We start from the raw sequence: 26,729 nt of genomic DNA on the forward strand, positions 1-26,729 counted from the left end.
ACAAATTCACACTACCGCTGAGACGGTGGTTTCAGTGTCACAGGGTGGTTGCGGTGTTTTGGGTGGAGTCAAGTGATATTCAATTTAACAAAAGGCATTTCACACAACGATACCGCTCGTCTCATGTAGTCCCGGGGCATCAAGCAGCACAAAAGCTACCAAAATGCTTCACTCACATTGAGAACAACTACAAAAGCTGCTATAAAAATGCATTGTGTTTGATCAGGCCGCCAAACACTATGTTATATTGTACCAGCCAGTAGGATGAAACCATTAAAAAACAACACTGACACACATAATCTTTGTTTCCATGGTACTGGGACCAAAACGTAACCTCTTTATACACAGGATGGTTAAACACTGTCATTTAATACATTGTTTACTCAGTCAGTCAAGGTTTAGTGCAACATAAAGACATTAAATAACATACTTCAGTGCCAAATTCTAATCGGCACAAACATAACGGTAAATAAATACGTATTTTTTTTAACATGGTCAAAACGACAAGCAAAATATGTCTTTCATTAACAGACGTATTTGAGTACCGCAAGCTACACATTTTTAACAATATGTGTATTAATTCGACACACTGCTGCTCACAAGTTCATATATTGATATATGGAGAGAAGCAAACCGTCCAAAACTTTGGCACCATCGGATATATATACACAGCAATTTAATCTAATAAATCAAATAATTTCTCTACGTATGACTGGAAGGTGGCAGGTTATATGGGTTAGAAATGGCGTGTACTACTGTACGTAACTACAGGTCAGGGTAGCAGCAGGACGATATATCTGATACGAGATGCTCTCTGTTGCCTCAGCTGGTGCTGTCGCTGCTCTCTGCCTTCTCCTTCTTGTCAGACTAAAAAAAGACAAGACAGTGCAGACTGAGTGAGCGGGAACATTCCACTAAGTTTCAGAAACTCAAGAGATGAATAAGAGTGATCGTTTCCTCACAAGTACAGCCAAAATGTTTCCTATTGTTGCTGTCGGGCAGAAAACTCTTATCACATTTATTCTATCTATTTTAAACTTTTGTGCTACAAGCTCGATTTGAGCTCGGCTATTTTTGAAATTTGAATCCTGAAAAGTAACAGTTTTAGACACATGAGGTTTCTACCCGACGATATACGGTAACTATCTGTATGAAGTATGACTCACTCTTTTGTTATTCAGCTGTAAGACACTTCCGAGTTCTATGCCATTTGATGGTGGAGGGCAAATCAAATACTGTAGTTATTATAGTTTGCAGCTTGTTTAGAAGTTCCAGACCCACAGGAACGCACCCAGGGTTCCGTCCCGATTTGGTTTGGATGACAATATAGCCTTTGCAACAGATTTTTAATTAAAAAATAAAAATATATATACGGTATATATATATTATCTGGGAGGACATCAATCATTCTACACTCTACAGAGTGCCTACCTTCCGTTTGCAATGCAAGAGCTGGCAAAATAATTATGGGAACTAAGATTACAGAGTGACTGACGGCTTAATAGCATTTCATCTATCAACAATACTGTCTAATGGATGAATGCTGACCACTGCTAAAAATAAATAAGAGCATTTCAACCAAATTATCTAACCAAGTCACCTACGCCATTATGGGACATGGGGCCGCTTGGGAACCGGAAGGTTTGCTCAAGTGTCCTTGAGCAAGACGCTGAACCCCTAATTGTTCCAGGTGAGCAAGTTGTTGGCTTTCATGGTTTCCTCTGCCACTGGTGTATGAATGGGTGCACCATTTATTATTACCGGTATGTTTTAACCATTTAAATGCAGACGGACAACCATGGCGAACTCTGTTGAACTGGCTGATCCGGTCAAACACTAATAAAACAGTTCATAACTTCATATAATGACTCAAATTACTGACCTCCTGTTTACCAAACAACTGCTCGTTCCACAGGCTGTCCACGGCAACACGACCCTGCTGAGCCCAGGAGTTCACAGAGTCCTTGCTCACCTTGACAGAACAACAACAAAGAGATCATCATCATCAGCGGCTGTGGTTTGACAACTCCAATTCCCCCAGTTTCACTTTCACAAAACACACACACACGAAAAATCTGTTTTCTTATTACTTTGTTCTTTTCTCTTTATATTTTTTATCCCACGATTTTGTAACCCATTTTTCACCCCGTGTCAATTATCTAATGTGATCCTGGGCTCTACACACCCACCGCCAACCTAGTCCCCATATATGGGGGACATGGGGAGAGCAACAGACTTGAACTCATGCTTCCTTCATGCCCGAGTGTCCAAGTTGCTTTCTGTTTCTATGACTCATTATCTCCTGAGTTTCTATAATGACAAGCCTAAAATAGTGATGTCAGTGATTAACACCGGTATGTATTTAGTTTGTTTCCCATTATGGAATTTATTTTATGTATTCATCTTTATAGGTGTAAGCGCCATTTTGAGTCTCCTAATTGTGGCCAATGATGTCCACTAAGGGGTGTGGTCAAGTTCAGGTTTCCATAGTTACAGGGAGGGTATTTAACCCTGTCCCTAATGAATTGCAGGTATTGTTGATAGGAGGCAAACTGTTTTCTGACTGTGCAGACAGGGACTGTTGCATTCACCACGTTTGACTGTTTGTTACTTATGTTATTTGCCTTCAAAGTATAGGATTTTGTAAGGAAAAAAAATATAATTTAATATCCACTCTACGAACATTCTGGACCTCAGTTCTTTCAGCACACGTCTAAACTTCCTCATCCGTCAGCAGCCAGTAGCACCTAATACAGGGATTTAGGCGCTACAATAGGTACAGTATATAGACTATGTTACATTGAGCACCTGCTGTGGCTGGTAGAAAAGAAAACAGTATCAACCTGCCCGAGTCTAGCTTCATCATAATTAAACACACAATGCTGTCTTGACAGATTTAATGGCAGGTGAATGATTTTGCACCAATAAATCCCCAAAATACCATCGTTAAACGGGCACAGCAGCATCACATAAAAAACAACTCAAAAACAGTCCTCCTGTGTTTGACGAAAAGAGGAAACCTTTGCACGCTCTCTGTGGTGGTATCCTGCACACTCATCACTTTGACACCCTTCTCGGCCTATCTTCAGCTCCTGTGTTTTTATAATTCATCCTCCCATCCGTTTGATCCCTTGCAGGTGTGTGTGTGTGTGTGTGTGTGTGTGTGTGTGTGTGTGTGTCCGTCCGGTGTCTGGGTGCGCATAAACGAAAACGGCACAGATGGCCGGTGAAAATGTTGGAGCTAAAATTATAAACCTTTTCCATTTCCAAGCCAAACAATCCCATCCCGGTGAAATACCAAACAGCCTCTGGGGGAGGAAAAGTACAGCAGACTCGGCCCAGAAATGTATTTCACAGCCAGAGCTTCCTAAAGGAAACCACAGCCCTTTCCTATGGGGGGGCAAGAGAGGTTAATCTCTCTCTCACACACACACACACACACACACACACACAGCATGCCATTTGCCCTGCTAACCTACTGTAGTTTGTGTCTATTTTGTCTAACACACAGCATGTTAAGACGACAACACACAAACGGCAAACCCACGCCTGCGGGTGCAGATCATGCATCTAAACATACATGAAGTAGGTCATACATGCGTGTCGTTGTAGCCTGGGGCCTTATAGAATGGGATCAATATTGTTTTAAACATAAAGGTCATCATTGTTTACATGCTGCTGTCCTGAGGCTTTCCACCTATGACAGTCACATGACGCACAAGCTGTGTACACTAGTGTAGAGGGCAGTGGACACATGCCTTAAATATGGAGCAGTAGGTTATCAAGGTCAGTGGTTGTTAAACCGTTTCAGGCAGCAACCCCCCAAAATAATCATATTTGAACTGGGGAGCACACCATAACCTGACAAGCAGATGGAATTGTAGGAGTGGAGGCATAACATTTAGTTTTTGTTTTCAAATTTAGCGTTGTGACGTTGTAGAAATGTACAGAATAGAGCTGTGTTAGTTTGTATACTGTTGAGTGAGAAAATAATGTTGCCCGTTTTGAGCTTGGGACCCAGTGTTAATTTTGACAGCAAATTCAGATTTTCTCTTTTGAACACACCATTTACTTTTAGTCGACAAAATATCAAAATCTTAGTCTTTTAGTCTTAGTCAACAACCTTAACATTGTTGGGACCTACCTCTTCTTGTCTGGAGCTTTCTTCGTTCCCAGCATTCCAAGATCGTCAGATACTACCATTTCTAAATGTTTGAGAACCACTGATGTTGAGCGTATGGTGTTATTATAGGTTTGCTGCATGCATTGTTTAATCCAGTGGTTCCCAAAGTGGGGTCCGGGGACCCCCAGGGGTCCTTGAGGGAGTTGCAGGGGGTCCCCAGCTAAATGATAGTTTGTAACCAAATGGACCCTTATGGGTCTGTACTAAATTAACATAGATTTTACAATTTAAATTGAGGGTCCCAGAGATAGAAATGTCATTAAATGGGGGTCCGTAGCCAAATTCATGTCAAATTGGGGGTCCTTGACAATAAAATGGTTGAGAATCACTGCTAAAGCAGTACAAATCTTCTCTTATGGCATATCTTTTCAAATGAGGGTCTCCGCGGGTTAATTTGTGTCAATTTGGGGGTCCTTGACATGGAAAGGTTTGGGAACAACTCAACCACTGGTTTAATCCATGTAGAATGTATTTGTATGATGATGATGTTAGGATGGCTGTGTTGTTGTTGTTCACCTTGAATAAGGAGGCAGCCTGCTGAGGGTAAAACATGGAGGCAGTCAGAGCCATCAGACCAACAGGAAACAGCAGTCTCTTCACCCTGGAACCTGACCACCATGTGACAACAAGTTTTGTTTTAGTCAGTCTTTTGAATAAAATGCCAATTTCGTTTCTCACATTTTATAGTCACCAGAAATGTTTTTACTTTTAGTTGACTAGATATCATATGATTTTAGTCAACATTTTGAAATTACTGGTATTTTAGTGTTTTGCATAAAACAATAACAATCATTTAAAGTTCTGTTTTGCCTAGAATTATGGGATGTTTTCCGGATGGTTAGGAAAATAGATGAAAAGTGCAAAAACGGTACAGTCAGAGAGATAGAACATAGCGGTACATAGAATTAGATTACTCAATTTTAATGAGCTTTTACAATGCTGCGTTACCTTTGGCCAGATAGAGCCCTAGGAATCCAGAGAAACCGACTCCCCCAACAGGGGCGTAGAGCTCAGGTGGAGGGTCACTGATGAAGTCATACGCATCTGACAAGAAAAGAGGAAGTGAATGTGAACCTGCAACCCGTTTGTCACTCATAACCACTGTGAAAATGTCACAACACCCAGTCCAAATCAAATATCTGAAATAGCATAAGCAATTAAGCATAAACTGATTTTATTTTTGCAGGGCTACTTCTTTGGCCTACAGGAATTGTGCACCAGAAATGTAAATGGTAAATGGTGCATTTATATAGCGCCTTTATCCAAGGCGCTTTACATAAATGCCCTGTGGCACGGATTGGTCAAGCGTTTTGCAAGATTAGCGCCACACACAGCCTGTGAATCTTCGCAAGCAGCCTGTGAATCTTCACAAGCAGTCTGTGAATCTTCCGCTATCTCACGATTCAATTCCGATTCTTGGGGTCATGATTCAATTAAAAAAAAACAGTTTTATCTCTTAATTCAGAACACTGATATTGTTGTCATCTGGAGTTTAACAACCAAGTGAAGGCTAGTAATTTCTAACAGCTCAAAAAAAGAATTTTATATATATATTTTTTATTTTATATATATATATATATATATATATATATAATGTAATACCAGAGAGGCTCGCTTGTAGAAATTCTTGGCTTTTATGGTATCTTAGATTAAGTGAGTTCTATTTGAATGTTATGTTGTGTGCAGAAACACAACATAGCCTACTTACCTTGATGCAAGTAACATTAACATCCTCTTTGCTGTGCTGAACTGAAAGGAGTTTCCCCCTGAAGTCCCCTAAAGAAGACGTGCGTGCATGCGTGTGTGTGTGAGTGAGCATGTGTGCGTGTGTGTGTGTGTGTGTGTGTGTGTGTGTGTGTGTGTGAGCACGTGTGTGTGTGTGTAGTGTGTGTGTGTATGCTCACCTCTCACTGTTCTAATGGATGTGTTCACAGTAGGCTCGGCTGTTGTGTATAATTCCTGGGGTGGATAGAAGGTCAGTCAGAGACAGTGAGTCAGTTCCACAGGCCCTCAGTTCTTTGACTTGTTCTAAAAGTACACCTCTCGTCTTGATTTACCATTCTATGTTTGCAATATAAAAAATACAAAAAAGAAGAAAAAAAAAGCGGTAGACGGCAAACCAGGAGTCATTTAAGTGGACGGGAGCAGGGCAGCAATTGGGACGTGACGGAACGGCAGCCAGAACCGGTAAGCGGTAACGTAACGGCAAATGGCATTTCCGTTCAAAATAAAAACGTTTTATCTTTTTTATGGTATTTCCGGACGGAATCCAGAACCGGATGTTATGTAGCTCCATAAGGTGGGACAAATCTCAGCAGAAAAAAAAGGAACAGCAGCAGCACACACGCACAATAGGAAGAAGCACAACAAAGGTCGAAATAGACAATGAAAAGTTGATCATTTAGCCTGGGCCTTAGTTAAACAGTAGCCCCTTTTATATGAGACAAGATCCTGCCGTTCCTCATCTGATCTGTTTTTTGGTTTTTTTACCGTGCAGCAGGTAGTTCCGTCTGCCTACGGTTGCCTGAGCCCATGTGAATGCAGCATTAATCATTGTGGGTCGAATAGCTGATACACTGTAGAAGCTCATAACGCGTCACTATGCGATAAACCTGTAGATGTGCCATTTTATTATTTAATATTGAATGTTTTGTTGGAAATGATTTGCCTATAATGACATGCACCAAAAAAAGCCAGGTTTAGAGTCGGGTGTGAAAGTCATACCTGAGCTTTCCCCATGGCAGCTTCATATGTTTCCTGTAAGAAAAACCAAAACAATTTTACAGGTTATTGTCTTGTATCCAGTCAATCCAGAGTCAATCAAAAAACATGTTTAATAGCTCGTATTCTATATTACTAACCAATTACTCCAAGTGACATAGGTTGCGTGTCTTATGTACCAGGTCTTATGACTTAACTTAAAGGACGGGTTTCTGAACTGCCCACAGCCCTCCTTTGAGACACAGACTGAGTAGGAAAAAAAAATGCGCTATTTTATCATGATCATTAGTGAGGAACAATTATATGAAGAAGACAGGTTGAAAAGTGGTTAAGTGGAGCTTTAAGACCTGGAGGCGTGGCCAATGCTGTTTGGCCATTCAAAACAGCCAAATAAGACCTGGTACGTGAGACTTGCAAAATAGGGCTAATAGTGTCTAATATTCCAATGTTGCACATTATTCTTGTGTAGGGTTTTGTCATTGTGCTTGAACTTTATGTCCAGCTATCCGATACAAGTATAGTATTTATCGTCTCCGTCGGGTGAAAACTTCATCATATCCAAAACTGTTACTTTTCAGGATTTTAATAAAACAAATAGCCAAAGTAGGCAATCTAAACGCTCAAAGCATGTCACTTCACAACGCAATTCGAGCTCGTTGTAGATATGGTACTTTTGATACTTTTGTGTGAGTGACGCTGCAGTATGTCAAGTAGGCCGTTCATTTACGAAAAAACACAAAAAGTTAGAATATGGAGATAAGCGGTTTCTGCCCGATAGCAACAATATAGTAGTCCGGCAGTCGGGGGTATGGAGTGGGAAATGTAGTATATTTTATTGGCCTAAAATAGTCCAAAAAATTAATAGGGGTTTATATGTGACCATACCATTAATAACCTATATAAGGGGAAAATGTCAAAAATGCAAAAAAAGTTCATTATGCTTTAAGTAGCATGTGATGTGTCAAACTAGGGGGTTTTCATGATTCTGAAATAAAACACTCCTGATGGTTATATGTAGCCATCAGGGCTGTGTTGCTGGTCACTTGGGGTTTTTCCAGATGGAAACATACCAGACCCAGTGTTGTGTAGGGCTCAGCACTTTTCCTCAGCGATGACATGCTCTCTTCTACTGGACCCGCCTTGGGCTCCACGTAGGTGGAATATGCTTCTGGAGCATTGTACAGTGATGGGAGCTGAAACACACACACACACACACACACACACACACACACACAACAGTGATGAATTGAACAAGGTGGACGCTCTTGTAAACAAGTCTAGTGCTTTATTGGTCGTCCACTCACAGTTAACAGTTTTTTGTATCGAGTTGTGCTTTAAATGTACTGTAATTCTGAAAACTGTTAATACATACTTCAATCAATCAGATCTTGTTTGCACGTTAACTAGAATTCACACACGCACACACACACACACACACATGGAAAGGCTATATTATTTAATAGTTAGAGAAATTCGAAGTTTCCACACCAAAGTAGTATTAGTAGTTGTGAATTAGCAAACTGGACATTAGGACTGAATCTGAATGTTAAACCTTTATTCTCATGTTGGGCTTCTGTTTTCGCCAAAGTTTTTATTTGTGTCGTTTCTTTCAACACGTTGTGCTTCACAAGTTCACGTTCCACAGCAGTCTGCCTTGACTTCTGTGCGCGCTGACTGCGGCGGGCACGGTGTGTGTGGGCTAGCCCCTCACTCCCCTCACTGGTGCGAAACTGGGTAGTAAAAACAGGACACTTACTAGCCTATCATCACCACACCTCTAAGTTTACAGCACCACCACCACCTGCACTGGGGGGAGAACCAGAGTGGGCGGGGGGGCTGCCTGGTCTGCCTACCTAGTACCTCGTACTCATAAAGAGTTCCTGGCTCCGCACCTGCTTCAAAAGGACAATTCAAATAGTGATTGAAGGTGAAGAATAACCAGAGATGAGATAACGAATATTTTCTATAGAGTAGGCCCAATCTAAATTAGATTTTAATATATGCCTGTTGATGAAGTACCTTGAGTGCTGTTAACGTATGTTATATCGTTGATGCACAATAACAATAGGATTTAAAAACCGCTAATTTTTAACCTACACTGTTGGTATCTGTGTTGTGTTTTCACCACTTGCGTATATCCCTGTACGACCTATATGAACTTCCCCATAGTGGGGTGTCCAAAGTGTCCATCAATGCTCATTGATGTTGTAGGCTATAGCTCACTGTGGAAGGTGTAAAAGCAAACAAATAATACAGCTTAGTGTTACCGTGAAGAGGAACAAGTCCTATCATCCTGACATGAACCCACCTCGTGGATGCTGAGAGCTTGCACTGTGTTGTTTTTCTTCTTCACCTCACTGGCAGCCAGCACTGTTCCACTGGTCAAACCCATCAGACCAGAAACCACGAGCGGCAGCGACACCTAGTGGCAAGTTGATAAAACAGTCCTTACTGATAGACGCACCATGATGCTACCACTATGTGTTGCGATTGTGAATCAATTTACTAAAGATAAATGTTAATATCAGTAAAACGATCTAAAAAAAACACAACTTCGCAGTCCCTTCGTGTGATGAGCACGTGAGCCTTCACACGTAGTGTTACTAACACTGTGTTAGTGACTGACTTGCTAGCGTTAGCTGGAAAGGCTAGCCAAAGGTTGAATCTACTCATTTCAACAGTTCCATCATCATGTCCCTACGTATAAAAGCGGAATGGATCATGCTGTCCACATTCACCTGCGTCACTATAAGGATATTCCGTTTACAAACGTTGAATGAATGTTGAATGAATCAGCTTAACTCACCACTTTCACATTTGACATCTTGCACGACTGACGACTATCGGTTATCTAAGGTAAGTACGGTAAGTCACGAGGACCATAACAAGCGCGCGCACGCGCGCGCACACACACACACACACACACACACACACACACACACACACACACACACACACACACACACAGTCAAGAAGTATATAATATGATGCAACATATTATGTTGCATCATTATCAGACTGAGACCTACATTTAGGACTATCCTTCAAATTCTTGTTTATGTCCCCAAATTACTGGATATAAAGGTTTTGAAACAATTGTAGAAATATTAATAATTGTCGAATAAGAATGCTCCAATCTTACATACTTTACTTAAAAAACATTTTCCAATTCCAAATACTATATACTTTTTCATTTAGGAAAAAATAGCCAATTTCACACAAGTGTTCACTCTTCCTTGGTGCTCACATAACCCGGTTACATCCCCCCACACACACACCCCACACACAGTGAAAGTTTAACAATATGAACATTTATTTCTTTTAAAAGAAATTACAAATTGTTCCAAATAGTCACTGCTCAGATTGTGGTTATTATGCAAATCTGAGTTCTTATTTCATTTTTTTCCAGATACAGGTGTTGTAACAGTATTGTTTGTAACCTCAATATTATATATATATTTTAAATCCTACTGCAAGATTGAAGACTGGTGACAAAAAAATAAATACAAATCAAATAAAAAATGCTGCACTAGCCTATGCCAGAATGGGCCTAGAGACTGAAGACAGCAGCATCAGTTACACGTTTTCCCAACATTTTGGCATATTCAAATGTTCATGAGATATTGAGTGTAGAGATCAGACATAAATGTACTAGGACACGTTCCAGACAGAGACATGGAAAAGAGACCACTTTTCTTGCCTTTGACAACATTCAGTACCAGATCACATGGTGTGGAAGGAACAAGATTCTTGCATGTTTTCATTCCCGATTTGTCAAAGCCTTTCTTGTTGATGGTGCAACAAAATGACATGACCATGCACACCTCATGTCCTCCGTGACACATGATTAGGGCTGGCACAATTATTACATAAAATGGCCCAGTCGCAATTATTTGAGATCGTAATAATCGTCGTAATTGTTCACATATGAAAAAATTTCATACATTTTGAAACATTTTCAAGATAGGGGAAATAGCCTATTTCCAGTATTTGTCTATTTCCACTATTTTTAAACATTTATGAAAGTATAAAATGATTAAATGTCAGTCAATTCTTTGTATATTTAGGTTATTTCTCATATCTGTCCTGTGCAACTTCAAAGCCTAAAAGGCCAAACGGAAATGTGATTATTAACTATCATTCGAATATGCCCCACTGTTCGACGAAAAGACACAATTAAATTGCAATTAGTTGTGTGACAATTCATTATCGTGACAGCCCTCCCATGTGATCTGAGACAGCATCATCATCAACACAGGCCTTCTTAGAACTGAGAGCATTTACCTGCAAAGTGCAAACATTATACAAACTGTTTCTAACAGTTATGACAGTGCAGAGAGCCTGCGACCCACCTAGAACATCCACACACACAGATAGGCATGTTAACGTGCTACTACCGGGGCTGCACAATTAATCCTGTGTATGTCACAAATGTATTCAATAACCCTAGAATTTGGCCATAAATATAGGCAGACACATTCAATTTGTTTTTCTCTATCCAAATTCACAGAGACCAGTTAGTCCTCAGCAATAATCGTGGTCATGATATGTAGCAACATGACTGGAATGACCATTCCAGTCATAACTATCTACTACTGCATAAACACTGCACTGCTTTGCTGCAGGACTCATGAGTTCTAGAAAGCAGAACTTGTTCATAAAGGGACATCATTGGTATAGTTAGCCAGGAGTCAAAAGTACACAAGCGTTTTGTTTTGCTGATAATAGTCAGAGCATATAAAGATTTCTAGATCAGTGGTTCTCAACTTTGATCATGAGGAAACCAGTGATCCATGGTTTTCTTTGTAGCCGTCTGCCTTATCAGGCACAGGTGGTAATTTAGATTGGGAACACGAAGCCTTAAATTAGCAATTAAATAGACGGTATAAGTGAAAACCTATCATAAGTGTGTGCTCTCAGGACTACAGTTAAGCACCACTGCACTAAACTATACCCAATGTAGCTCGGTTTGTACGGCCTGCTTCTTAAGTTTGATTCATGCCTCAACGACCAAGTGCCACTCGGCAAAAGTAACATTTTCAACTGAAAGCATAAACCCTGGATTTGTAATATGTATCCCCTTCTATTAATTACGCAAGTTTCCTACGCAAGGACAGGAGAAGAGATAAAGACACAGGCCTCCTTCTAATAGCTATGTGTTGTATTGTTGAGTTGGAGAGGACAGGGACTAGATTCTACCAGCCATGTGCAGCACTGTTGAGACAGAGGAGCAGATAACAGGCAACAGCAGACATCAGAAGCACAAAATAACAGTCGCAGTCTCCCTCAATGCAAAAAATAAATAAAAAAGGAAATTTTGATTTACATAGCAAATCATATCAAATTAAATATCATCATCACTTGGCTGTACTTGCTGCATAGCTTGGTGAAAGAGATGCATAAATAAAAATTTAAATAAAAAGCATGGCTGAAAGACTGAACTGCGTGAGTTAATGCTTTAGCCCTTTTTCACAGTTGGCTTATGAAAAGAAGAAAAATAAATAAATAAATAGTGGAGGAAAACAAAACAGGCAGAGATGACGACGACTAGGTCCTAAACACATATATGGATGTCAAACAGGGTTTTGCTGGATCAAGGCACCGGCAAAAAACTCGATTGCTTGGACATGTGGGCTCTATGGGTGCCTATATATATCACCATCGCCAAGTTGTGTTTGCTATGAAGCCCTCTTCTTACATACAGTAGTTGTAAGAAGAGCACTTCAACAAGTCTGCTAGGTCTACGTTACCACATCTTGTAATAATGCCGCAATTATTGGATGGCGAAAAAAAAAACAGTGATCCTGAACGAGACCAAATCCAAGAGCCACCGTAAGAAGTGAAAAGGTAAAGAGAATGTACACAGCATCCTCAGTGTCAGTTTATATCAGGGTTGATCTCACGCTGAGGATTTAGCTGCGTAGACAATAAATATAGCTGTATAAAGCCATAGCAATAACTGGTTTGCTAGGGGTTAAGTTCTACTGCATACGTGTAGTCCCCCGAAAACTATCTCCATATCGTCTGTCGGGTCATATGTCCAAAACTTCGAGCTTGCAGATGTGCAATTGGTTTTATGAATTTGTGTGTCGCCGTAGTATGATCAAGTAGGACGTTAATTTACGGGGGGGGGGGGGGGGGGGGACACAAAAACGTAGAATACGGAGATCGGTTTCTGCCCGACAACGACTATAATAATGCACAATTAACAATGATATGCACAATTAATTATATCTTATTCTGTGATCTCTGTGGCCAAACTGCAAGATTGTGTCCCTCTCAGTGGCACAGGAGGCAGACCAGTGTAACTGCAGTGCAGGACATCGTCACAAACATCATCATCATCATCTTCACCCCTTTAAACAAAATTAAAATAAGAAAGGAAAACAGTAGTGTTGCTTTGTCAAATGTTCATCCAGCTGCCTAGGTGTGTGCATACACACATTCACATATGCAGACACGCACACAAAACGTGCGCGCGCACGCACACACACACACACACACACACACACACACACACACGCGCGCTTTCGAACAGAGAAAGGAAGGTTGGGCGGGACAGACAAGACGCCATGGCGTTTTTACGTGAACATGAGCACAGTATGGTGAATATAAGGGAAGTTAACATTAAAAGTGAGGACTAAAAGACTGTCTGATAGCCTTAAATATATAGTAGATGAGTATGAGAACAGGAAACTTGACTGTAAGTCCAAGAATTATACCAGCAGAATTGACTTCCTTTTTTTTCCTTCTTACTCCTCAATTCTTTTTTCCTTCTTTTCCCTTATTTTTCTTGAGAAAGCTAAATGCGAAAATGTTCTTCTGACCCCGTTTGGCGTGACCTCAAGCCACGGACGCCGCACGCACCCACACTTTTCCCTTTGTTTAAGGGACACTGCTGCGACAGGCCAGGACCATGTCCTCCTCCTCACCCTAAAATAAGCACACAGGGTCTCTAGTTTTAAAAGCTTTGCACGACATTAGCTCATTATAGTCTCACACCTGTAAACAACCTGGGCTCCTCCCACTGGAAGGAGTCAGTCCTCGCTGAAAGGAGAGCAGGGTGACGGGGAGACCAGTGGTGGACAGTCCAAAATGTATTATAGTCTGTTGGATGTCCAACTGTTACTAAATGTAGTGAAAATGGCAGATTTACAAGCTTGCAACACGTCACATCGGTACGTGTTGAGCTGGTAGATACTACTTTTTCACTATAATTGATATACTTTGACTTTTCTGGAAAATTCTTTAAATTGTTGTGATAATTTGTCTAAACAATGCATTGCTATTAAAAAGAAAATGTACCGTGTAATTTGTACTTTTGAATACTTCATTCAAAAGCGCATGCCTTTTTATTTCACTTTCAAAGGTGATTTTAACTTCTCTGGCTTTGGTGAACCCCAGACAGTTTTTTAAATTGCTTGATTCAGTATTTAAATATTTGACACGCCCACTTCCTATACAAACCCATTGTAACTTCAAACTTCAGTTGAACCATGTTAGAGGAATTGAAAACAGTATGTGCGGATTATTTTTATGTTTCTTTTCTTTCGTAGTCTTTTAGTCTTAGTCAACACAATTAACACTGAACTAAGAACATGTGTTTTCAATTAGTCTAACATGGTTAAAATAGAGTTTGAAGTTATAAAGGGTTTGTATAGGAATAGTATATCATATATAGTATATATTATGTTTTGTTAAATGAATATCAAATCCAAATACTGAATAAAGCAACCTCAAAACTGTCTGGGGTGAAACGAAAGCCTGAGTAGATGTTAAGATGACCCCAAACATGTTTCATAGTGAAATATGCCTTTAATACACAAGTATTATTTATTGTTATCATTATGATTATTTTAAGAAAGTGCTAAAATTTGACAGAGCAACTTTCACTTAGTAGTGGAGTAATATTTGACCAGGAGTATCTATACTACTTTGAGTCAAATACTGAGATTGAGTACTTTGTCCACCACTGGGGACGAAGAGGTGGGGGGCGGGGCATTCCTCTATCTTAAAAAAAAGGAGGGGAGGCGTGGCAAGGATGGATGAAGAGGGGAGGTGGGGTAGGGGGGGCTCAGCTGCAGCGTCTCACGTGCTCCAGCACGTACTCGGGGAAGTGCAGACTGCACACCTGCAGGCCGTCCAGTTTGCAAGGCATCCTGGGATACTCGTCCTCCTTCCACTTGTTGTCGTCGGAGTCGAAGGTGAGGATGGAGTCACTGTAGTGGCCGTTGTAGCACAGGCCGCCCAGCACCATGATCTGCTGGTCCAGCACCGCCACGCCGTGCCCGCTGCGTCCGATGGGCATGGACGCCAGGATGGTCCACTCGTCCGCCTCCGGGTCGTACACCTCCGTGGACGGGCAGCCCTGCGACTCGAAGGAGGCGCGCAGGACCACGCACACGCCGCCGAACACGTACAGCTTGCCGTTGTGCGAGATCATCTTGTGGAAGCAGCGGGCGTAGTTCATCTTGGACTTGTTCTCCCAGCAGCTGGCGTGGTGCCCGGCGCCACCGCCGCCCGACGAGGAGGAGGAGGAGGAGGGGAGGAGCGGGCTGCGGCCACCGCGCGTCCTGCTGAGCGGGTCCGGGGTGCTCCCCACGGAGCTTCCACCTCCTCCGCACACCCCTGTGCCTCCTCCAGCTCCCCCACTGCCACCACCACCACCACCATCACCTCCTCCTCCTCCTCCTCCCTCCCGCCCAGGATCGAACACGCACACCTGCTTGGAGGTGGAGGACGAGGTGATGCCGCCGGTGATGTACAGTTTACCGTTGAGCACCGTGCCCTCGTGGCCGTACTTGTTGACAGGGTACGGGTCCACGAACTCCCAGCGGTCCTCCGTGATGTCGTAGCGCTCCGTGGAGTAGAAGGTCTCGTCGCGCGTGCGCCCCGCCACCGCGTAGATGAACTTGCCGATGACGCCGACAGCGAACTCCGACCTGGAGACAAACAAAAACGGGATTCTTTTGTTTACGTATACTGGGAAAAGGGTTGCCTTTTATTGTAATTACATGATATTGGTGTGAATCCTATGCTTCCCTTCCTCAACAAATGGAGGGGTCGTCGTAAAATATTGAAATTGACATTAAGCGGTTTGAGAACCTTTGCTCTAAACGAAGCTATAGGTCTGGCATACAGACAGGGACGTGAGGCTCCCTCTAACCTGGGCACAGACATGTCGGCCATGCGCAGCCAGGAGTTCTGCCGCGGGTCGTAGCGGTAGACCTTGGAGGATGCGTGGAACTCCCCGTCCGGCCCAAGCTCCTCTCCACCCAGCAGGAAGGCAAAGTTGTTGACGATGGCCAGGCAGTCCGGCCGCAGTGGAACCTGAGGGCCCTCCAGCTCCCACCACACCTAGAACAGTACGACACAGGCACAGTGGTCCCGTTAGATTACATACAAAACACACACAATAGGCAGGATTTCGCCCTACTTGACGCCATACTTAACGCCATACTTGATAATACACACAAAAGCATTGTTTCGAGCATCAGCGTGTTTCGAGCTTGTCGATCTGCTACCTTTGCTGTTCTTAACTAGAATTCTGAAAAGTGAGGTTTCCTCCCGATAGCCTCCTCTGCTGCAGAGAGTAGGAGTATAATTCCCAATTTCTCCGATAACTCCAATGGAATAAAGCCAAACATTATCAATTATGTTTAGGTAACCCATTTTCTTGCCGAGCAACATCTTCCATAGAAGACATGCTTGACTGGAATCCACATGACTGAAATCAGTCGTGATGACAGAACTTTAATCGATTAACTCCTCTGCTTTTACAAACACGCAGGCACCTTGGGTCGGTGCAGCAGCAGGATCTTGCTGTTGACCATGCTGTGTCCGATCATGCCTCGGAAGACGGCGGTCTGCTGGCGCACCGAGCGGATGTGGTTGGAGCGTGTGTCCACCAGGGGCTGCTGGTTGACGTCGTGGAAGTAGCTGAGCGCCTGGTCCACCTCCTGCCGCAGCTGTCTGGAGTAGCGGAAGAACTCCGACGTCTTCACCTGCAAAAGCAACGTACAACCTGAGTGCCAAGTGTGTGCTGGTTGTGGTGGACACACAATCCTGTTTTGATGCGTGTTGTGTATTTACGCTAGACAGCGCTGTTCTCTAACATATGAGTCACCATTTAACCATCGGTCATACAAGGAAACAGGAGACCACATGATCGCAAACTCAAGCACAGAGGAAACCTCTGTGTTTATCACTGGGGGGGGGGGGGGGGGGGGGGGGGGGGGGGGTCGATCATACTGTAGATAAATATTCTGTGACTACTTGAAATGAAAGGAACTGAATTCATTCTCTTTGGATCAAATAGTAATCTCAGCAAGGCAGATGGCTTCTTGGTTAGAGTGGGTGACAATATTATCACATGGAAAGGTGAAATTACCTACCAAGGTTCCATCCTGGAGGCAAATCTTTCAGGTGATATTAAAATAGCCACCAACGTAATTTAAAAAAGTCAACCAAAGAACAAGATTCCTAATTCCTATACAGGATCTCGTCACTGGTCAACAAAAACACCTTGAAGACCCTAACAGGAGCCCTTGTACAAGGTTTCTTCGACTATGCGTGCACCTCTTGGTAGGTACCACAGCACCTCAAAAGGCCCTAAAAACAAGGCTCCAGACTTCCCAAAACAAACTGGTAAGGTTACTACTTGGCCTCACTCCCCAAACCCACCTCACCCCTGCCCATTTTGACAGGCTAGAATGGCTTAAGGTTGATGACCGAGTACAGCATCTTGCAATGGGTCTAGTCCACAAGATTCGCTACACCACCAAGATATTGTCGTCCACAATAACAGTTTTTGTATCGAGTTGTGCTTTCGTTTGAAATGTACCTATTCTGCATACTGTTAATAAATCAATCAATCAATCCAAAGGAAAAACAAAAAAATATTTATTTCCTCTGGCAGTATGAGTTCACCACTTGAACACACAGACCCTCTTATAACCCCCTTTTTATAGGAATTATTCAAAGCATGTGCTCTGTCTGTTTGACAAAATATACCATCCAACAGCCAAAATCAGAAATCTGACAGATACTGTAGTAGTTATTGGCATTAAACAGCATCATGTTTTTTAATTTAAAATTATCTAACGTAATCCTGGGCGCTACACTCCCTCTGCCAACCTGGGGAGAGCAACGGACTGACCTTATGCTTCCTTCTACGCTTCTTTTCCCACGACACCTAACAGCAGCATGTTAACAATAATATTGATGCGCACGTGTGTGCACTGCACACGTTTTGCACAAGTTCCTCACCTTCTCAAAGATGTTGGCGGGGGTCATGAGACAGAAGCGCAGTGACTGGACGATGGTGTCTGTGTGTCTCCAGCGGCGGCGGTCGTGTCTCAGCCAGGTCTGTACGGCATCGTACAGCTCGATCTCTGGAAACCGACTCAGAGCATCACTGTCCAGGTAGGCCTGGGTGGGAGAGACACACACACACACACACACACACACACACACACACACACTGATGGGTCTCCTCATCCACCAAACACTGCTTCTTATTGCAACAGTTAACTTGAGCTGTGTGTTTTCATAGGTCAAACCACTTCATGGAACACTGTGTATTATATCAATATGCCTTACTCGTAGATTTGTTTTTGTGTTTTATATCTGTATGTCTGAAATTGTTATTTTTGTTTATGTGATCTCGGCAGCATTGTAAATGAGGGTGAACCTCAATGCTCTTTGAGAATAAAGGTTTCAATCAATCAATCAAAAACACACTGAGTTGCAGTCCCACCGGAAACGGAACTAGACGCAATCGCGTTTATTTATTTCACTTAAACAGATTTCCACTGTGTTTTTCAGGCTCAGGAACGCCAGGACCAAATGGAAGAATTTTTCCCCCGTGAACACAGCACACGTGTCTGTGTCTGCTATCGACCCGGGGAGCGATAATTAAAACTAACTAAAATAAAAACTAAAAATGATAAGCACGCATGTCTTGAAAAGGTACGAAAAAACAGGCAAGGGGAGAAAAGGGGGTGAAATAAATTTGGCAGTTTAAAGACAAGCTAACTTTCAAAACTACCATTTCCATGGTTACCGCACCTGCAATCTCTCCAGGCTGAGGTAGGACAGGAAGTCGGGCCGGCTCATGAGGGGGACAAAGTTGTGCAGGAGGAAGTGGTCGAGCTGCTCCTGGACGCCCTCCACGCCCACGCTGAAGTCCTCCAGGAGGCGCATCACCTCAGCACAGTTCTCCAGGCAGATCTTGGCCAGCAGGAAGGAGCAGCAGAACTCCACCGCCTCCGTCAGCTGCACGTACATGGCTGCCTGCGGGGGGCGAGCGGAGCGACGCACGATTAGGAATCCCACCAATGTTCTAGGTTAGGGTTAAAGGGATTATTTCAGGAAGGGGGGGCGCCCGGACGGGGCAGCTAAAATGAATGTTAGGTTGCTTGAAATAAGTATTTAGATATTTGATAAACTGTTTGGGGTGCTCACATAAACCCGAGTAGACGATAAAATGACCAAAAGTTGAAAGTGAAATATCCCTTTAAAGGTTAGGTTTATGCATAGTTTTACTGAGGTTGGGGTTAGGTTTAGGCATAGTTGCAAAAACAGGAACTGTTAATGACAGTGACTACTGGCCAATCACAGCAAGGCTGGGACATTGAAATGTTGATAATAAAGTGCATTTTCTCATTTGTCTCTCTGAAAAAAAAAGCAATTTTCGTATTAAAATCTTGGGTAAGATTGTGTGGCTTGTGACAATCGGGTTCAATCTTTAGTTCAGTGACCACTGGGCTAAAGAATTGCTCAGAAGTTCACGTTCCATTGGAAATAAGACTTCAACCTGCTCCCAGTGTTCTAAAAAGCAGCCACCTACTTCATGCAGATACTGGAAGTAAACCCGTATCTTATTTGTCTTGGGCAAGAGGATAGCTGGAGTCATGGATTTAAATGCAATTACACAAGCATGCATACTGTAGGTGGAGAAACACGGGTTAAAAGAATACTTTACCCAAACAATGAATGGAGATTGATTAAACTGTGAGAGTTGTTTTCGAGTTTATATAATTCTTTTATATATAGTTTTTGCTTTGGTTTGCAGCGGGGACCACAGATATTAGATTGCTTTGAAGTAGAGACACACGGAAAGCCCAGAGGCATAGTAGAAGTGAGTGAGTAAAAGAGTGAGTGGAGTGACGGCCAGGGATTAGTTTTGTATACAGGGATTTAGGATGCCTCTTTTGTTGCCGTTTGCAGTGGAAAGGAGGTGCAGAAAGGAGGCGTAGGTTCTTGACAGTGACAAAAGCTTAGAATGTGTTTAGCGCTTGAGAGCTCGTGGAGAATACATTTTTCTCAACCTGCAACCAAAAGAGCACAGTGGCTTCCAAAGTAGTTTTCAATACTGGCACAGCAGTAGCTATGATCAGCACTTTCCTCAATGCATCCTATTTAGATATGCAAGCTAAAACAAGAGGGGATGCACAAGCAGATTAGACACACCTATGGACCAACATGCAGAAACAACGGTCAGACATGCGGTCGGACATGCGCTGCTCCTGTGCTTGCGGTTAGGTTAGGGTTTGAGGTAGGTCGTCGGTCTACAGTCGGATCAATAGTATGTCTAAACTAAAGCCTGTACCCCGTACTGCCTTATGCGTGCCGTATTTCACATTGAAAACAGCAGATCTACAAAGTTGCGACACGTTGTGAGCTTGCAGATGAACTATTTCCGGTGTCACTGGAGCTGGAAAGGCAGGCGCCTTTCCAGGAGAGGAGGAATCCCAGCAAAAGTAGTTAATGTAGCATCACAAATCATCTTCACCACTTCATCCCTTATATGTTGGCTATTCAAAAATAGCAGATATTCTTTAACATAATTTTGAAAGTATTGAAGATTTTAGATTTTTGTAACTGAGATCTCCTATACTTAAAAGGAACCGTCAGAGGAGTCCGTCTATAAGGGCTCGTATTCGGAGAGGTCTTATAGCCTAAGGAACTGCATTTCTTCTTAGGAGCTGGGGAGGGAACGGAGCTGGTCACGTTTGCGTCTAAAGCTATAATAATAATAATAATAAGCTTTATTTATATAGCACCTTTCATACAGGGTTGCAGTTCAAAGTGCTTCACAGACAGGACATACATCAAGTGCTTTACAGTTAGGTCAGGTTAACCTATCGAACAATACAAGACAAGACAGTGAATGTGCATAAAGTCAGCCATCGAGATAAAAATAAGCATGAGAAGGTCAAGCATTTAAGATATTTGTTGAAAGATAATAATAAAATAGATGCCACCTTTCTTATGCTTTCTTTTATTCTTAATGATGTACTAACTCTGCTCTAATGCTCTGTGCACCATACTTTATAGGGTGACGTGATGTCATGGCCTGACGTCATGCTGTCGACTGTTGCCATGACACCTGGCACAAAAGAAATTAAGATGGGAGTCCGTGGCCAAATACATATCGATTTGGGGGTCCAACATGACATGAAATGTTTGCGAACCACTGATTTTAGATAGAACAGTGAAGACTGCCCCACCATCCCATATTGAGCTGTACATCTGAGTTACCTGCAGAATCTCTTGGACGGTGGGCATGCTGAGCTCCAGAGAGCCGTAGTACATGAAGCGGAGCACGTGGCCGAACCCGGCGGCCGTCAGCCCCTTCATGTGGATCTTGTCCTGGTCTCTCTCCCTCATGTCCGCCGTGAACATGACCCGGAAGTAGTCGCTCTGGGTGGCCAGGAGGGCCTTGTGGGCCTTAGGAGGAAAAAGAAAAAAAAGACTCAAAACTTCATCCAGCAACCAGAACGTTGGGAAGAGTCACCTCAATAATGTCTCATATTTGTCTGTGCAAGTGAGCCTCACACAGTGCATTAGGACATCGATCCTCGTACGAGAACCGAATGTTCAAAGCGGATCAAGTGATACGAGAACTGAGGTTCATAACAGATCAAATGAGGACATTTTGTTGGTCCTCCTGACTAGAGCTACTTTTTGTATTCAGGTTACCGGTAGTAAGTTCATTTAGTATATTTTCAAATCAAGCCATGCTTGAACACCTTAAACTCTACACTCTACAGTTAAGACATTTAGCAAAAATGATATATACGAGCTCACATTGTTTTCGGCTATTATACACGTGTGTGTGTGTGTGTGTGTGTGTGTGTGTACCTGGAAGTGGTGCTCCTCTATGAGCAGGGTGACATCCAGCAGCAGCCGCTCCTCGTACAGGGCCCGGAACCCTGACGACACACTCCCATCATGCACCTGTGACAGGTACACCTCCACATCCCCCCCCGACATAACACACCTGGGAGGAAGGCCACCGAAGCAGATGGAGTGAAGAGGGATGGCGAGAGAGAGAGAGGGAGCCAGAGTGAGCCATATATCACTGTACACAGCACAATACCCAAAAGGTGTTCCCGTCTTGAAAGGTAAAAACCTCAAAAAGGGTTTCCCTTCCATCCTAAATGGGTTAAAACATGCAATATGGAATGCATTATTTTTATGTCTTATTCCTGCAAACCACATACTAGTTATTAGTGTTATACAAACAAAAGGCCAACTGACCCTTAAAAAAATGTGTTTGTCATCAAGATTACTATCATTTCAAACTGCCCTGCCCATCCAGCACTATAAAACAACTCATGTGGCAGTGCCAAATTAAACACAACATAAGGGCTGTTGAGTGCCGAGAGGAATAGCTTGCACTCGCAGGATAGCTACAGTTGCCAGTGTTGTCACAAAGGTCCATTTATTTCCCCTTATCTGGCTTGAAGGTGTTAATTTGTTAAATCAGCTTGTTTGAGCTTTAACTCAAGCCCTTGACTCTCTGTAAGCACAAGTTTAGAGACAGCGCTGTTTAAAGGTACGAAAATGTGGCTGGATTGGGACTACAGAGATGACTTCAGCACAAACACGTCTCTCTCAGAAGAGAGTCTCTCTCAGAAGAAAAACAGTGCTGGAGTGGGCTGTGACTATGAGGTCCGGAAGGGCACTCAATAGGACGTTCAGTTTTAACAACTCAGCACTTCAGCTACTGCAAGCAGATCAAGCTATTCATCTCGGAGAGTCGAATGCACACACACAGTATGCGTCACAATTGACACATACGCTGTATGATGTAATTGGCCTATTCTGCTCATTGCTTACATAAACATATTGTTACTGTCGGGCAGGGAAAAAAACACTTATCTCATCCATATTTAAACTTTGTGTTTGTACATAAATTAACGCCATACTTGATCATATTACAGCGTCACATAAAAGTCGATCTGCTACTTTTGGACTTTTTAGTTTTGGACATATGAGGTTTGTCACTGGACATGCACGTTTCCTGAAATAAATCTCCATCCCACACTCCGTCTCAACCCATGTGACAATCTGAACCACATGTTCAAAATAATTAGCAGCATGCCTTGCCTAATGCCCACACACATGCGTGAATGAGTGCAAGCATACACGCAGAAACCCAACACAAACATCTTTACTTAATTTCAACTAATTCTCTCCACACCTACACATACTGTGACATACATGCACTGGCTGTAGAAAGGAATACCAGTGAGTGCTGGTATTCTTTTCTCCAGTCTGTATCTTCCAGAAGCGTGCACCTGTGACATGATGACGTGGAAATACTCAACCGAGTGCTTGCTTTTGCTTTCTTCTTCAAGATACATGCACTGACAACACAAATGTTCAAATGTGCACCAATTCTACCTTTAACCCGATTTCAAATCCTTTTCTTGCACATAATAAATGAAAACACATGCACGCACACCACAGAACGGAACAAAAAGACTAATTGTACACAGGAGGCGTGCACAGTTATCCACAATCGCGCACGTACAGTACAGCACGCGCACAATGCACACTCACCTCTGATTGGCCACGGGCATGTCAGAGGGGGTTGTCCGAGCCAATCAGAGGACTCAGGACAGTGCCCCTTGTGTCCAGGAGATTCTAACAAAATCCCTTTTCTGAGGGGTCAATCACCTAGACGACGTAGCCAAAACAATGCTCACGTTAAAGTGTGACCTCACACGCTAGTCTAAACAGCAAGGCATTGTATGATTATATTAATCATTCATTTATTGATGATAATTTTTGGACAGATAAGTGAAGGGAGACAGGAAACACTGTGAGGTGTTTTGATTCTGGGATGTTGCAATCATGTGGCCAGTGTTGGCCGCAAGCAACTTGCTACTGTATAATGCTATATATATCTGCATCTAAGTTACAATACCAAACCTTGACATGCCATTCATCCAACAGAAAAGTCCTATCTGATTGTATTAAACAATATTAAACTCACCAATATTGAACCTGTATGGAAAGCTTGGGTTATCCTTTTTGTCTGTCAGTTTGGAAATTACTCAACATCCTGCTACCTCCTGCACTCTCTATACAGTATGCGCAATTTTGAAACAGATAGTTTAAAGTTGATTAATACAATCAAATAGGACTTTTCTGTTTGATGAATGGGCTGTTTGGTATTGCAACTTAGATGCAGATAGGAATGCATGAATACCAAATGAATCGCCCCTTTACCGACTCGCCCCGGGGCGGGCGTACAGCCGGCAGAACTGTGCAGCGTGGTATTCCTAAAGTAAGTAAATTATGCTTAAACGGTTAAACCTAACCTTATTCCTAACCTTAACCTCAATAAGACTAATGACTAAACCTAACCCTATACCTAAACTTAATCCCAGTAAAACTATGCCTAACCCTAATTTATTTCTAACCTTATTCTTAGTAAAACAAAATGAAGAATACAAGAACCGTCGGACAGAGCGGTCGGCGAAAGAATCGCAGGCGAGATGGTTTAGGGGCGACCGTACCCGATACCGAATACATTATAGCATCTAAGTTGCTTGCGGCTACCAACTCATTGAACAGGCAGGGAACCTGATAGAATCATTGTAGATGGAACAATATATGTAATCAAACGTTATTTTTTCCTCCTAAGTTGCGTGGGCATACGGTATTGGCTATGGTTTCAAACCCAAGGTGTATCAAAAAGGTTCAAATTCAAATGATGATTGTATAATAATAATAATAAAACATTTGAGTCAATTCCAATTTCCCATAAACACATTGACAGGGAATACAGCTAAAACATAATTAACCTTGTAAGTCTGGAGCCTTCAACAGGGGGTCTGGGACCCCTAGGGGGTTGAAACGAAGTGTTGACCGTTTGTCACACTGAACTACTTGCGTTACTACAGTGACAGTTCCTATCACACTCATCTTTGTGTGATAGGAACCTTTTTTTACATTATCCACTAGAACCCTAACTCTGTTCTGAGAAAAATAGCAGATCTACAAGCTCACAAAGCCTTGCCTTTTGGCAGGTTTGTTGTAGAGCTATAGAGGAAAAAAAAATAAACCAAGTACAGAGCCTAAATATTGAGTTGATTGTGCAACAAATTGTTGGGGATCCCTGCTTCATCACTCCATCAGCTAAGGGGGTACTTGGACTGAAAAACTATCCCTGTTGCACAAAGTAGTTGCATTACAGTAGTGTGAGGCTGACAATGAGTGACAGGTACTCATACCGTGACAGGTGAGATGGGGGACAAGTGACAGCGGGGTTGTCCACTCTGTGATGTGGAAGGACGGTTCCTACCTTTTGGAGCCTGGGCCAACAATCACAGGCTTCTCTAGCAGGGCGCTAAGGGGACGCTCACATTTCCTATGTTTCCCTAGTTCTGTTAAGTTAAGAGAGACAGACAGCGTCACAGGCTCACAGCAAACATAAACTTGACAGGAAAAAAGGGCAAATGAGGGGAGGACAAGAAGGAGAAACAACAAACGTGCACCCTACTATTGTTGGCAGTGCTCCCACAATCAGAATTATTGTAGCCATGTTAATGTTTAAATGAAACTGAGGTTTAAAAACATTGACGCTGCAAATAAGTGGGGCTTAGTTATTTCGAAGTGAACAGGTCAAATAAACGGCATCTCACGATGTGAGGTACATTTTCATTCAGTGAACAACGGTTTTTCCACAGAACAAACATAATAATAACAGCTCTCTCTCAGCTCAAATGAATGGTGTTGCATTACTAACTGGTCTCTATATATAAAATAGATGCTCTCTATAATATAAAATATGTGTGATTATTGGCTCACGCGAGCAATTCAGCTGCATTGATTTCTTTTCATTGTATTGGTGGATGTTCCCACCTGACCAAAGCAACCTATACTAAAAGCAGCTAAAGCTGCTAGAAGCCTATTATAAGCCGTAGTACTACGGTGCCGCAGGCCGACAAGAACAGATCTCCAAGCCAACAACGCATCCGACACGCGTTGGAGATCTGTTCTTGTCGGCCGGCGACACCGCCTTGCGACGGAGCACCGGTATAATAAATTAAAGCTAACAATTCGCTCGTCTCTGTCTCACCTCGGCGATGCGAATGCAGCGAATCCCCACCACAACCCCTCTTGGACCAGACGGATCTGGAGCCGTCAGACATCGAGTTGCTGCCTGGTTCGAGTCCCGGGATCAAGGGAACGGGAGGCAGGAGAGCGTCGACATGTCGTCCGCGAGACGTTCGCCAGCTCCCCACCTTGAAGCCCGTGTAATCGGCCGTAGTTTTTAAATGGATAACAAACCACAGCCGTCCATACACTGTGCGGTCGCCATCTTCTGCACCGGCGTCATTTCCCTTTCGGGCGGAACTGAACTGGAAGGGCGTTGCGTCGCAGTCAGTGAGTTAACCCACCTGTCACTCAAAAGCAGTAGGCTACTTCAGTTATAGCATAATAATAATAATAATAATAATAATAATAATAATAATAATAATAATAATAACAACAATAATAATAACAAAACTTTATTTATTCG

At 42.7% G+C, this 26,729-nt stretch overlaps 2 protein-coding genes across 3 annotated transcripts; both read right to left on the reverse strand.

Moving 5' to 3' along the window:
• Positions 1 to 314: 314 nt before the first annotated feature.
• apoob (apolipoprotein O, b) lies at positions 315 to 9,771 on the reverse strand. Of its 2 annotated transcripts, XR_013966151.1 has the most exons (10): positions 9,711 to 9,771; positions 9,213 to 9,326; positions 7,975 to 8,097; positions 6,908 to 6,940; positions 6,088 to 6,142; positions 5,132 to 5,227; positions 4,700 to 4,791; positions 4,145 to 4,205; positions 1,883 to 1,972; positions 819 to 867 (listed from the first exon to the last, which is right to left on the reverse strand). XR_013966151.1 is itself a non-coding variant. In XM_080793720.1 (9 exons), the coding sequence occupies exons 1-9, from the start codon at positions 9,726 to 9,728 to the stop codon at positions 823 to 825; spliced, it is 666 nt and encodes a 221-aa protein (XP_080649846.1). In that variant the 5' UTR covers positions 9,729 to 9,771; the 3' UTR covers positions 315 to 822. The 2 variants fall into 2 exon arrangements, 1 of the variants encoding a protein (XP_080649846.1); XM_080793720.1 differs by lacking the exon at positions 4,145 to 4,205 and having other exon boundaries at positions 315 to 867.
• A 479-nt stretch (positions 9,772 to 10,250) lies between these two features.
• klhl15 (kelch-like family member 15) lies at positions 10,251 to 26,379 on the reverse strand. The gene is given in 11 exon segments (XM_080794112.1): positions 10,251 to 15,401; positions 15,563 to 15,593; positions 15,595 to 15,846; positions 16,071 to 16,261; positions 16,699 to 16,908; positions 18,173 to 18,334; positions 18,974 to 19,198; positions 21,449 to 21,637; positions 22,052 to 22,190; positions 23,759 to 23,875; positions 26,286 to 26,379. Coding segments are annotated over 10 exon segments (1,842 nt in total). The 5' UTR covers positions 23,779 to 23,875; positions 26,286 to 26,379; the 3' UTR covers positions 10,251 to 14,978.
• Positions 26,380 to 26,729: the final 350 nt, after the last annotated feature.

Source organism: Protomyctophum bolini, assembly GCF_963924005.1.
Source record: "Protomyctophum bolini genome assembly, chromosome: 21".
NCBI classification, from domain to species: domain Eukaryota; kingdom Metazoa; phylum Chordata; class Actinopteri; order Myctophiformes; family Myctophidae; genus Protomyctophum; species Protomyctophum bolini.